Raw genomic sequence first — 14,708 nt, 5'->3', positions numbered from 1 at the left:
ACAGAAATAATTTTTTTTTTTTAGAGGTCTAACCTATTATTTTATTAATATTTGACAAACTAGACAACAGTATTAAAATGTGGTAACTGTTTATTGTGTTTGCTTCTCAATAAAATACTTGTTACACAGTCTTAAGTTATAAGTTAATTGTTCAGGATTAACAAGAAATTGAATTATAAAACATTTAGCTTTGTAAGAAATAATTTTTTATTATTATACAGCATTTAAAGATAATAAAACTATTTTTAAGATCTTAAACTTGAGAAATCTATGGCAATTTTAAAAAGTGCATTAATCAAGGTACATTTTTAACATACACCCATTGCATAATCTGAATCTATGCAGATTTTTCACGCTATTCTTCCCCTATTAAAGATATACAACAGTGGTTCTTACCCAGGCGCAACTTTGCCCCCTAGTGGATATTGGCAGTATCTGGTGTAATTCTGGTTGTCATGACATTTAGTGTGTAGAGCCCAGAGATGCTGCTTAATGCTACAACAAAGAACTATCCAGAACAAATGTCCATATAGTTTTCTTAACCCTATAATGTATGACTCAATTCCCAACAGAGAGTAAGAAAGTTTCACTGTAAAAACTTTGCAAAGTTGTAAATACTTTTTAAAAGAAAATTTATTAAAAAAAAATCATTACCAAAAGTTAACAGTTGACTGTTAAGTATCAAAATGATACTTTCAGAAAGGCTGAATCACAAAATCAACTTAGAATGACAGAAATTAGGATATACAGTTGGCCCTCCACATCTGTGTTACATATCCAAGGATTCAATCAACTGTAGATTAAAAATATTTGGAAAAAAAATCACATGTATATTAAACGTTTCCTTGCCATTGTTTCCTAAACAATATAGTGCAACAACTCTTTATGTAGCATTTACATTATTAAATAATCCAGAGATGTTTTAAAGTGTAAGGGACGATGTGTGTAGGTCATAGGCAAACTAACGGACTTAAACATCTGCAGATTTTGATATGAAGGGAGTCCCAAAACAAAACCTGTGTGGATACCCAGAGTTGGCTGTGCACAGGTTTCCTTAAACCTTCTCTGACAGTTTAATCTGTTAATAAGGAATGTTTTAAAGGATCTAAGCAAACAGTTTTCTTTGCTCATTTTTCTGGACTATGATACAAATTCATTTATATATAAAGCACCAGGCCAACAGCAAGCAGAGTATTCTGAAAATATTTTTCAAAATATAAAAAAAAATGAAGAACTTTACTATTTCTTCAATTTGTCATAACCGTGTATTTGGTCAGGTCACGTTTTATTTGCTCTCTCATTTTACAATTCTCTCATAAATGTTTTTTACAAATAACAGTGCATGTAGATGGGGTGTGTAACAAAATTATATGCCAACTGAATTTTTTCCCCCACACAAACTCTGGTTGTAATGTATCCAAATATCATGAAACTTGTCCTAATGGGGAATCCAATTTTAAAACAATAAAACCATTCTAAGTTTACTAGATAAGGAAAATTTTCAATAATCATTCATTTACACATTCACAGTCTATGTATTTTCTCATGGTCAACAAACTGATTCAAATGATTCAGGTTATCCTACCATTTAAAGAGAAATGTGTCCACAATAATTTGAAACCATGGAGTAACCTTAATTTCACCACTGGCTGCTTTTTTCATAAGTTCTTTTAGTTCTTCCTTGGACACATAAAAATAGCTTTTAATTTCATTGGGATCTGGATTCAAAGTTACATTCTTCTTCATAAACAAAATATAATCAATTTCATGTTCACCCCAGATACCATCAGATTGTGCCTTGTAGTGAATTCGTGTTAGATAATTCATTTCTTCTGGAGGAACCTCTTCCAAAGGAATTCCTAATTCAGCTTTCAAACGCCTCTGTGCTGCTCGCCTTACACCGATGGCACCATTTTCTTCCAGCTCCCCTGGATTACTTAATGGATGACTACAACAAGTATTGGTAAAACAACCTGGAAAGGTAATTTTAGCATCTGATCTCTGCTGTATCAGAAGCTTATTTTCAGTGTTAAATAAGAAGAAACTAAAAGCACGATGTAATAATCCTTTGTCAATGTTTTCATTCAAGTGGCAATTCTTCTTGGTGTCAGCCCCAATTGTATTGTCATTTTCATCAATAAGAATACACATCTCTGCAAGGAGTTGGACTTGTTTCTCATCTAGATGATTGGTGTTTATTTCAGGCATTGTTACAAACTGTCTGATCTGTCCTAAAACACTCAGGCCTGAGATGCTTACAGAAATAATTTTCACCAGTTCCTGATCTCTTAGATGATCTTGCACTTCTTTGTTCTTAAAGGAAATCATTAGTGTACTTTTATTACTAAAAGATCAAAGCTATGAGGAACCTCATATTTACTGAGCACATAATTTAATATTTGTGTTTAATTTTTATTAAGCTTATGAATGCTTCCCAAATTCAGGTCAGTACACTTCAGAAAAATAGATTTTAACTAAGCTTTAAATATATGTTCAATACTATCTTCTGAAGTTATTTTCTTCTAATGCATATTGAAGAGCATTGAAAATTGAAAATTTATTTCTTCTATTGTTGAATTAGCTGTACTGTTTTTTCATATTGCTGATCATTTTGTATAAAATCACAACTTAGTCATAGGAATGTTTGTCTTCCAAAAAATGATTCCTAAAAGCTGCAACGAAGAATTGTTCTTCCTTTTGATAGATAACTATTCAAAATTAGCTTACACTTATTCACCATAGAACCATAGAAACACTTTTAAAGATAACATATTCACCAACATTTATTGTTATCTCTATGAATAAGATCATAACACTCCTTAATGACTGAGTATTTTAATCTCTGTGATATCATTTGTCATGCCTCATTTCTTCAGTCTTCATTTGTTTATGTCTCTTTTATTCTTGATAAGACTAACTAAAATTATTTCAAAATTTGTTTATCTTTTCAAAAAAGGAAAAACCTCCAACTCTTTGTTTCATTGATATTTTGTATTTATTTTTGTTTCTGTATTTTTTTCCGCTCTGATCTTTGTTATTGTTCTCCTAATAATATGAGGCTTAAAGGTTTTTTCTTCTTCTTGCTTTTCTAGTTTCCTGAGGTGTTTGAAAGCTTTCTCCTTCTGATGTAGGCACCTATTGCTATGGACTTGCCTGTTGATACTGCTTTTGCTGAATCACATACAATTCTTTCAACTTCTGATTTTTCTCAGGCTCAGGGAGTAAAGGGTTTTTAAGGAGAGGATAGGATGAATTAAGCCTGGAGGCTGGGCAGGGTCTTCCTCAGAGTGTGTATTTGTCTTATCACAATAGATTTTGACCCCCCAAAGCAAGCTGACAAGAAGAATGTTACAAAGGCCCCCTGAGTTCTGGGAATCAAAGAAATGCTTGACATCCTAGCTATTCAAGTGAGGCCTTGCAGAATTTAGACTCTGCAGGGGAGGCCTTTCCTTATAATTTAAAATACTGAGTAAAAGGGAGGGGAATTCCCCCCATATTTTTTATTGGTGCATTATAGTTGTACACAGTAGTGGGATTCATTGTTACTTACTTATACATGTACATAACATATCAATATAATTTAGAGAATATTTTCCCAGTATCTCCCTTCGCCTTTCCCTCTTTCCTCCCCCTGATTCTTTTTCTCTATTCTACTGATCTCCCTTTGATTTTCAGGGAGAAGGTATTAAAGGATTTGAAAAGAAAGTGAGTGATCTTGCCAAGGACAACTACTAGAAGGGGATACCCTGTTAAAGTTCAAGTTATGGCTAGACACACTCCTTCAGAGGGTACATGCCATAAACTTTGGCAGCATTCACATGAAAGTAATTTATTCTGAAGGTCTGCAAAGAGCTATGCAAGTTTGGCAGTCTCCTCCTAGATTTCAAGGTCATACCCAGTGGCTCAGGCAGAGACTTTTAATGGGACAGAACCAGCACATTGAGCTCCCACTAGGACAATGCTAAGCAGAAGTGTGGGGTCAGAGCTAGAAACCACACAGAATACATGCTAGGGCAGTGACTAATGAAATCATGGGAGCAGCGCTATCACAGACAGTTCTCATTATGGTAGTATAGAGGCAAGTTTGGGATAGGGACTGTTGCCCAAAACCCCAGAACTGTAGACCACATCAGTGCAACAGGGCTGAAGCGTGGGCTAAGCTCAACAAAACCACAGGACTATCAAGTTGAACTCCTTGGGGATTCCAATCTCCTTGCTGATTCCAATCAGCAAGACATGGAATTAAATTACTTTGTAGCTTGAGGACTGAACTTGATGCCTGTTACTCCTCTCTTCTTGCCTATTTCTCCATTTTTTGGAAAGTAAATGTCTATCCTATATCAGTTTTCCCATTGTATTTTGGAAGGAGATGAATTGTTTTAGTTTCATAGGTTCACAGCTATAGAAAATTTGCCTTAGAATGATTTAGGCTTTGAGTCTCACCCTTATTCAATTTAAATGACTTTGGACTTGGAACTTTGAGTTGATGCTGAAGGAAGTGAAAACTTTGAAACTATTGGGATGAAAAGAATTGTTATTTTGTGTGTGAGAAAGACATGAATTTGGGGGCAAGCAGAGGATGCTAGGGTTACCCAATCGTAGGTATTCTATGATAGCAAATGAAAGTGGACTAAGACAGTAGATATTCTTGCCTTAGTCCTGATCTTAGAGGTAAAGTATTTAACTTGTAACCATTTAGTATGATACCAATTGTAGACCGCTAATGTAAGTTGAATATCCCTAATTACAAATGCTTGGGACCACATTTTTGTTGTTGTTTTGAAGTACTTATATATACATAATGGTACACTGGGGTGGGACCTGAGCCTAAACACAAAACTCATTTGGTTTTCATATTCACTACATAAATATTTTCCAAAAATAGTTATATGCACACTCCAAATAATTTTGTGCATGAGGCAAAGAATCATGATGTGGAATTTTCCAATTTGGGCATTATTATCTAGAAAGTTTCAGAAGTATTAGCACTTCAGATTTTGGATTTTTGGATTAGGATTATTCAACTTGTATATGGCCTTTATTGTCTTGGAATAACTCCTTCTATGCCAAATTTTTTGAGTGTTTTTATTATCAAATGATGTTGCTTTTTTCCCATCTATTGAATAATAATGATTTAAAAAGTTTATTCTGTTAATGTAATGGGTAATATTTAATGACTGGTATTTATTGAACCATCTCTGAGTCCCAGAAATAAATCACAGATGAGCGAGTCTTATGATCCCTTAAGTGTGCTGTTGAATTCATCTTATATTGAGGAGTTTTGGATTTCTATTCACCAGGGATATTCATCTGGTGTATTGGGTTATAATTTTCTCATAGTATACTTGTGTGGCTTTTTTGTCAAGATAATGCTGGCCTCGTAAATGAATTTGGAAGTGCTTACTACTCATCAGTTTTTTGGGGAAGGACATGAAAAGGATGCATGTTATTATTTTTTTAAAAGCTTTATAGTTATACAAGGGAGTTGGGTTCATCCAGGTCCTGGGCATAAAGTTATCAGATCCAGGGCTTTTCTTTCATAAAAGAATTTTTAATAACTAATTCAAACTCCTTGCTCATTACCAGTCTGTTGGGATTTTGCATTTGTGATTCAGTCCTGGTAGGTTGCAACTTTCTACAAAGATTCATTTCTTCTAGGTCATCCAAATTGCGGGTATTATCGTTCATACGAGAATTTGTAGTACATTTTGTATTTTTGTGCTATTAGCTGTAATGTTTCTTCTTCATCTTGAAATTTATTTACTTCCATATTTGTCTAGCTAAACTTTTATCAATTTTGTTTATTGGTTAAAAAATCAACTTTTAGGTTTGTTGATGCTTAATAGTATTTTCTGAGTATCTTCTTAATATTGTTTTTTTTGTGTATCTTTATTTCCTCCCTCTTAATATCTTTAATTTAGTTACTTCTTCATTTTCTAGTTTTTTGAGGTATAAAGTTTGAAGCTTTATTATTTATTTGAGATCTAAATCATGTAGGCATTTATAGTTATATACTTATTTCTCTTACAAAATTCCTTTTCCGCACCTTATATGTTTTAGTATGCTGTGTTTTGATGTTTGTCTGTAAGTGTCATTTAATTTTTCTTTCAATTTTGTCATTGAACTATTAGAAGGTCAGGAGGATGTCATTCATATATTTCTATATATTTGTGAATATATCAACATTCCCTGTTATTGATTTATAGTTTCGTGCTTTTATTTGGCAAAGATACTTGATATAATTTCAGCATTCTTAAATATTTGAAATTTGTTTTGTGGCATAACATATGACCTATCTTGGAGAATGTTGTGTATGCCCTAAGAATAATGTATATTCTGCTATTGTGTAGAATATTCTATGGATATCTGTTAGGTCTATTTGGTGTAACATACAGCTCAACTACTAGGTTTTCTTATTGATTTTATGTCTGGATGACCTATCTATTGTATTAAAGATGGAGTATGGAAGCACCCAACTATTATTATTATTTTGCAATCTAATTCTCCCTCAAGATCTATTAACATTTGCTTTTTTATATTTAGGTTCTCCCATGTTGGAAAGAATGTGTGTGTGTATATATAAAATGAACTTCTTTTATCTCTGTCTTACAATGTTTGGCTGAATTCCTCTGTGAAATAGAATTGTAAACACCACTACTGCCTTTTGGTTCTGTGGCATGGACTGTCTTTTTCCTTCCCTATTCTCTTCTATGTCCTGAATGTTTGTGTCCCCCTAAATGTCACTGTTTCATTCCTAGTGACCACAGTGAGCATATTAGAAGATGAAGTCTTTTTAGGTGAATAGGGTTCCATCCTCAAGAGTAGAAATAGTGCCCTTACAAGGAAAGGCTAGAGCACTTCCTTGCCACTTCCACCTAGTTAGTTTCATCTAGTGAAAAGACGCCATTTGCAAAACAGAGAATAAGCCCTCCTGTGACACCAAGTTAGCTGGTGCCTTGATCTTGGACACCTCAAGAACTGTATGAAAGATATGTCTTTTAAAAATAAGCCACACTGAACAAATTATATTTGTTATAGTGGCACAATGGAACTGAGTTAAGTATATTCAGGTGTTAATATTAAACACAAGGATTACTTGCTTATTGTAACCAATTTCATTGAAATTGAAAATCTGTCTCAACTCAATTTATCTAAATCAGGATCTCAAACAAGAGGAAAGCATTTAATTTAAGCCTTATGATTTTATGCAATAAGAGGTAAATAATTTATCACCTTTAAGTTTTGTATATTTTTATCTCTATTTTCATCCTAAGATTATAGCTTTTTAAAAATCAAAAATGTTTCTAGCCAAAGTGATTTTAACTAAATAGTGCTGTCTAAAATGTAAAGACAAAATTACACTTCAAAATCTTGTTACTGAAATTTTAAAAACAGAAAAAAAATTCTTGCAACAAAAACTCATTAAAGCATTATTTGACCTTGAGATCATTACCAATAAGGCCTTTATATTTCTCCACATTATCACCTAGCTTTTTAGGCATTATTGTCTTAAAACAACTTATTCTTAAAGTTCAAAACTGAGTATATTAAAGGTTGAAAAATTGTACAATATAATAAATGTTGATACTCAATTTAGAATGGTGTTACATCCTGATTAACTCACGATAAATTAAAATTATTTTAAGTCGAACATGCATTTAATATACCAACCTATCATATATCATAGCTTAGCAGAACAGTACTCTGTAGTATAGTGATTGCTTACTTTGTTAATCACAATGCCAATTGGATGCGGTTAACTACTGTTACCCAATACCATAAAAGTAGTCTACCATGTGTTTCTAGTTGCAGAAAAAAGATTAAAGTACAATTTCTACTGAATATATATCACTTTCATACTATTGTAAAGTAAAAAAATCAAAAATTTAGAGACTGTCTCATAATTTAGAGACTGTCTTTTTAAAGGAATTAAACAAGTCAATCCTCTTAACTCTAAGTATAAATATAGTTTTTACAGATTTTATTGCATTTTCTGCCAATCATTTTTCCATAGTTATATAGTAACAGTTATGATAGTTTTATAGTTATATATCCAATTAAATTTCTATTCCTCTTTATGATTTGTTTACATTGTTAAATGTACTAGATTCATATATTTTAGAAGCTCACATGTCATCTTTTTACATTTGCTTATGGATAAGTAATACTTAGTAATTGATTATAGTTTTTACTAAAATAAGTCATGACTTAGTTTGGTTTTTAGATCTTACTGAATTTTATAATTTTGAAGATGGAGAGTCTATCTTTTCATGCACTGTGAAACAGAGTCTCAGAGAGCCCCAAAAGTTATGTAGAAAACTTTCAGTTTGGAGAATGCGGGATACAGACAAGCATGGAAGTAATTGCATCTAATTTCTTGCATAGATGTTTTATGAATAGGATGCATGGTACTTTGGTTTGCCAAATTTGAATGCAGTGCTTTTAAGATGTGCGGCTCTATCCTCTCAGATTCTAAACACATCAGCAGGTATCAACACAAATTCTAATTTATGAATAAAAATGAGTTAAACAATACTTTAAAATAAAATTGAAAACTAGATTATGAAATTAAGAGTATCTCTTAATACAAGCGGGATATTCCAGGTGACCATCAATACACCTTGTACGAAATGATTGATTTCGCGTTAATGGAGAATATCCATATTTACACACAAATTCAACTGTGTCCCCTGATGAAGAATAAAGCTTTTGATGTTCTTTCCATCTTAAGGTTATGTGATATCTTTCCATGATTTCTTCTGACATTACACATGCATCTGAAAGAAATAAATGAGTATAATATATTAAGTTAGATATGAGTCTTTTACCAAGACTTTGGAGTTTTCAAGTAGAATGTTTTTAATATTTCAGAAATTCTTCCTGAAAACTCTTCCTGAACAAATTCTGTGTGAATACCAGATAGATTAAAATAAAGTTAAAGTAGTAAATGATGTAAGAATTAGGTGGTTAATTTGTGATAATTATATTTTATTACCAGTTCTTAAGATCATTTATCATATTAAGAGCTTGGCATTTTAGAGTGTAAAACCATTATGGTATCATGGCTGATCTTGTTTTTCTTTTTTGGACTGGAGATTGAAACCAGGGGCACTTTATCCCTGAACTACATCCACATTCCTTTCTTTTATTATTATTGTTAGACAAGGTCTCATTAAATTATTGAGACTTGCCTTAAAATAGTGATCATCCTGCCTCAGGATCCCATGTTTCTGGGATTACAAGAGTGCACTATCATGACTGGCTGGTTTTTCTTTAATTAAAATATTGGTCAAAAGCCTAGGGATATAGCTCTGTTGGTAGAGTTCTTGCCTTACATGCACAAGCCCTGTGTTCCATCTTCAGCCTCACCAAAAAAAGAAAGAAAAGAAATATTGGTCAAATGCTACAAATTTTCAGTTATATAGTGTATAAGATAGAGAGGGTGTCACATACATAAGCAGTACAAAAGACTAATGAAACTGTTGGGAGTCGCCCCGGCTCAAAAGACTAACTTCCCTATCCCCTGAGAAGAGCCTACAATGGTGAGCCGTGCTGGCTCACATGATCCTTACCCACCAATCAGACTTAGCCCTCCTGGCTCACATGATCCTTACCCACAAATTAGACTAGCCCTACAGGCTCACATGATCCTTACCCACCAATCAGACTAGCCTGCTGGCTCACATGATCCTTACCCACCAATCAGAAAGCACCCCATGCCAACTGTCAAACCCTTCAACCTTTAAACTGTCATAATTGTCAAACCACCCCCGGGGCTCTATAAATATGCAGAGCTGTTCCTCAATAAACGGGCATTTTCTCTGACGACAAGCCTTGTTCGTTCTTTCAGAAACAAAAAGTTGGTTATCGTAAAAGGTAAGAACAATGAACATACCTTTAATAAGACTAACCAAGAAAAAGAGATGACTCAAACAAAATAAAGAGATGGAAAAAAAAGACATTACAACCAATACCTCAGAAATACAAAGAGTCATTAGGGATTATTATGAGAAAACGTATGCCAACAAATTAGAGAACCTAGAAGGAATTTATAAATTTTTAGACACATAGATTCTGCCAAAACTAAACCATGAAAACATATAAACCAGAAGAGATCAATAATGAGTAATGAGATTGAATCAGTAATAAAATGTTGAGGAAAGCCCATGACTAGATGCCTTTACTGATTAATTTTTTGAAATCTTTAAAGAAGAACTAATTCAATTTCTTTTAAATTTGTTGTGAAGATTTGAAAGAGAGAGAATCATTCCCAGCCCATTCCTTGAGGCTAGCATTACCCTGGAACCATAGCAACAAAAACACAAGATAAAAGAAACTGTAGACTAATAACCTGATGGACATAGATGTAAAATTTCTCAATAAAATATGAGTAAATCTGAATGTGATTCAACAGAGAATCATAAAAACTATTTATCATAATCAAATTGGTTCCATCCCAGAGATGCAAGGATGGTTCAACATATTCAGATCAATAAACATAATACATCCCATTAACAGAATAAAGGATAAAAATCATGTGATTAATAGATATAGAAAATGCATTTGAATAATTTCAATATCACTTCCTAATAAAAGTCCTGAGTAAATAAGGTTTGGGAAGATCATACCTCAGCATCATAAAGACCATACAAGACATAGCCATAGGAAATATACTGGAAATGAGAAAAGTTGAAAACATTTCCTCTAATATCAGGAACAAGGGTATCTATTCTCCCTGTTCTTATTCAGTAAAGTACCAGAAATTTTAGTCAGAATAACGAAATAAGAGAAACAAAGGGCATACAAATTGAAAGGAGAGAAGTCAAATTATTTGTGTCTGCACCTGATATGTTTAAATATATATATAAAAAAAACCCCAAAGATTCCACCAAAAGACTATTAGAATGGATAAAGTCATTAAGGTATCAAGATACAAATCAATATACAAAAATCAATGTGCTGAGAACCAAATAATAAAAACAATCTCATTCACTAATCTTTACAACAGCAAACAAAACAGCAAAGAACAAAAGACATCTACCACACACTGATTAAGGAAATTGAAGAAGATACAAAATAAATAAGAAACTTTCCATGCTCATGGATCGGAAGAATTAGTGCTGGTAATAATACCTTAAGCATATATTCCTTCAGCAATAACACCTTAAGCAATTTACAGATTCAAAGCCATTCCCATTAAAATATTAAAGATATTTCTCACAGAACTAGAGAAGAAAATTCTAAAATTCATATGGAAGCACGAAAGACCCTGAAGAGCTAATGAAATCTTGAGAAAAAAATAAATACACAAAGGCTGTAAGCATCACAATAACTTATTTCAAGACATACTACAGTACCATAGCAACCAAAACAGCATAGTATTTGCATAAGAATAGATACAATGACCAATGTTACAGAATAGAGACACACTCCTTCTCTCTCTCTCTCTCTGTATGTGTGTGTATACATATATATGTGTATTTATAGATAGATATAGATATATCCATGCATCTATATCTGCTGATTCTTAACAAAGTTTCCAAAAAAGTTTCGAAAAAAGAAAACATTTGGTAAAGGACCACCTCTTCAATAAATGATGCTAAAAATGGATATCCACATACAGATGATTGAATCTTGATTCCTCTTTCCATGTACAAAATTAAATTCAAAATGCACACAGGCTTAAATGTAAAACCTGAAAACTCTAAAACTACTAGGAGAAAATATGGAGAAATAAGAAACTGGTTCAAGCAACAATTTTCTGGATAGAACCACAAAAACACAAGAAACAAAAGCAAAAATTGACAAAGTTGATACATTAAATTGAAAAACCTTCTGCACAGCTAAAGAAACAGTCAACAGAATGAGACGAGCCATGGACTAGGAAAAAGACTTGCCAGCTATGCGTCTCACAAAGGGTTAATACCTAGAATGTATAATGACCTCAAAAAAACTAAAAACAATCCAATTAAACATTGGACAAATGATTTGTGAATAGACATATCTCAAAGAAGTACAAACAGTCAAAAATACGTGAAAAAAAAAAACCCACTCAATATCATTAGCCATCAGGGAAATCAAGATAAAAACTACAATGAGATACCATATCGCTCCAGTTAGAAGGTCTATTATTAACAATAAACCCTAAAATTAATAAATGTTTGTGACGATGTGAGAGAAAAAGAACACTTACACTCTCTTGGTGGGAATTTAAATTGGTAGGATCATTATAGAGAGCAGAAGTTTTCTCAAAAAACTTAAATTAGATATGCTCTATGACCCAGCTATCCTCCTTCTGGGTACATATCCACAGGAAAAGAAATCAGCATACCAAAGGGATATCTGCATGCCCATGCTGTGTTATTCACAGTAGCTAAGATATTGAATGAGAACATGTGGTTATCAATAGATGAGGAGATAAAGACAATGTAGTATATTTACACAAGGGAATATTATTCTGCTACAAAGAAGAATTGGCTCTTGACATTTACAGCAAAATGGACAGAACTGGAGGACATTATGTTAAGCAAAATAGGCCAGACACAGAAAGATAAGACCCATATATTCTCTCTCATATCTGAAATATTAAAAAGGGTGACCTGAATGTAGAATAGTGACCAATAGAGGTTGAGAAGGGATATAGGGTGGGTAAATAGAGGTTGGATATGATCATGCTGAGTGTATGCATATATAGAAATATCACACTGACTCCCATTAATAAGGGCAACTATTATATGCTAATAAAAAATTTAAATATATATATATATATATAATTGTATTTATTAATTATTTTAAAATAAAAGTAACTTATTAATCTTTATTTCCTCACACATGAATATTTGGTAGAGAAGCATTCCACAGAATATTTATTTTTTAATATGTGAATTATTGCTATTTTACACAGAAAAGTATCATACTCAAGGTGCTGATTTTCCCAGGTCCCATGAGATTACTGAAGTACTTACGTAAACATTTTGGCGGGTTTGACCATTTTCCATTTCTATATATTACTGTCTTGCTACCCTCAAGTTGATATAAGGATTGGCACTGATATTCAACTGATGAACCCGTAGGATATACTGGTAATGGGAATGAAGTGAGGTCTCCATTGTCAATAGGTGGAGGAGGCCCACATTTTCCTGTGGAATCTGGAAAAATATCATTTCATTTATGAGAGAACAAATCAAAATACAGGATAAAATTAAAGCCAGCACAAACATCACTCTAGATAGCATCAAGATTTCATGATTTCTGGTAACAAATGATTGCTCACACAAATCTTAATCATAGAAAATGAGAGTTACATTTTAAGCTCTTCTTTTCATCTCACTGAAGACGCATATAAACCATCAACAAATGTGTCTGCTTTATAGTGATTCAATACTAAAAAATGTGTCAATATATAAATGCTGAACAGGTAGATAGTGAGGACAAACTAAGAAAGTTTCTTATTATATAGGACATTACGTAGTATTTATTGTGTCCCTTCTGACTTCTTTTTAATTTTCCTTTTTAATATTACAAAAGAAATAAAAACTCCTTGAAAAAAGTTCAAAGGAAGTAAATTTGTAGAAAATAATAGGGAAATATTGCCTTTCTAATCTGGACAAGATGAGTAAAAATCATTGTCACCTATTCCTTTTTTCCAGGTTTTGTATGTTGGAGTTTTTTAAAAATATTGATTTGTTATATATGACAGCAGAATACATTACAATTCATATGACACATATAGAGAATAATTTTTCATATCTCTATATACAAAGTAGAGTCACACCATTCTTGTCTTCATACATGTACTTAGGGTAATGATGTCCATCTCTTTCCACTGTCTTTCCTATCCCCAACACCCCTCCCTTCCCCTTTTGCTAAGCATTATTTATAATCTTGGACATAATAAATTTTAAATGCCAATATAAGAAGACTCTAGAAGGTACAGAGAATTCACTCTGGCTAGGAACTTCAGGACTCAAGGAATGGCAAATAGGTTGTTATATGATGTTCTAGATGAAGCACTGGAGAAGGTTGGTAATCTCAGAAATGATATCAAGCAGAGATAAATAAGGAAAAGCTCATGCAGAGTCTCATCCCTTTAACCTATGGACAAGATAGGGAGCGGCCTTGCTAGTCTAATAAGAGATCTTTAAAACAATACATGACCTAATCTAGAGAAAAATCATAAAAACATCATAAGGCACTGATGACTAGAGACCACCCACATATAGGGGTGGCAGAACAGATACTGTATGCCTGTAGAGGCTGAATGAGAAACCTGGATTTAAATCCAGCATGGCTGTAATGGAGAACTACTGAACAGGAAATTTAAATAAAACGGGGGAGTCTCAAATGTAATACCTAAAATATCAAGTGTAAAATTAAAAATTACTCATCAATTTAAGGATCAGAAACATTAACAAACAAAAAAGATAATAAAAGAGAATACTGATGTGATAAAGATATTGATAGTCAATGTTTCTTAAAAGCTCAGTAGGGTTTAGAACAGATAAATATAACAAATTAAAAACAAAACAAAATGTCTCACTGTACAGACTGAACAGTTTGAGGATGACAGAAGGATAAATCCATGCACTTCAAGATATAACAACATAAATTGCCCAGTGTGAAAATAGATTGAAAAAATCAATCAATGAATCAGACTTCAGAGACCTTTAGAGGAAAAGAAAATGTTGGAGAAAGAAGAAAGGATAATT

At 32.8% G+C, this 14,708-nt stretch overlaps 1 protein-coding gene and 1 pseudogene across 1 annotated transcript in view; both read right to left on the bottom strand.

The window, feature by feature from the left end:
- Nucleotides 1-1,487: 1,487 nt before the first annotated feature.
- Nucleotides 1,488-2,250, bottom strand: LOC143379445 (isopentenyl-diphosphate Delta-isomerase 1 pseudogene; annotated as a pseudogene).
- A 6,318-nt stretch (nt 2,251-8,568) lies between these two features.
- The window catches only part of LOC143379563 (complement factor H-like), a 31,348-nt gene continuing 25,208 nt past the window's right edge, over nt 8,569-14,708 (bottom strand). The window contains 2 exon segments of the mRNA XM_076832160.1: nt 8,569-8,777; nt 12,966-13,148. Of these exon segments, the coding sequence (XP_076688275.1) occupies nt 8,569-8,777; nt 12,966-13,148 (392 nt within the window).

The sequence above is a fragment of the Callospermophilus lateralis genome, chromosome 13 (assembly GCF_048772815.1).
Source record: "Callospermophilus lateralis isolate mCalLat2 chromosome 13, mCalLat2.hap1, whole genome shotgun sequence".
Classification (NCBI taxonomy): domain Eukaryota; kingdom Metazoa; phylum Chordata; class Mammalia; order Rodentia; family Sciuridae; genus Callospermophilus; species Callospermophilus lateralis.
Note: the sequence above shows the minus strand (reverse complement) of the source record. Positions and strands in the feature narration are given on the sequence as shown.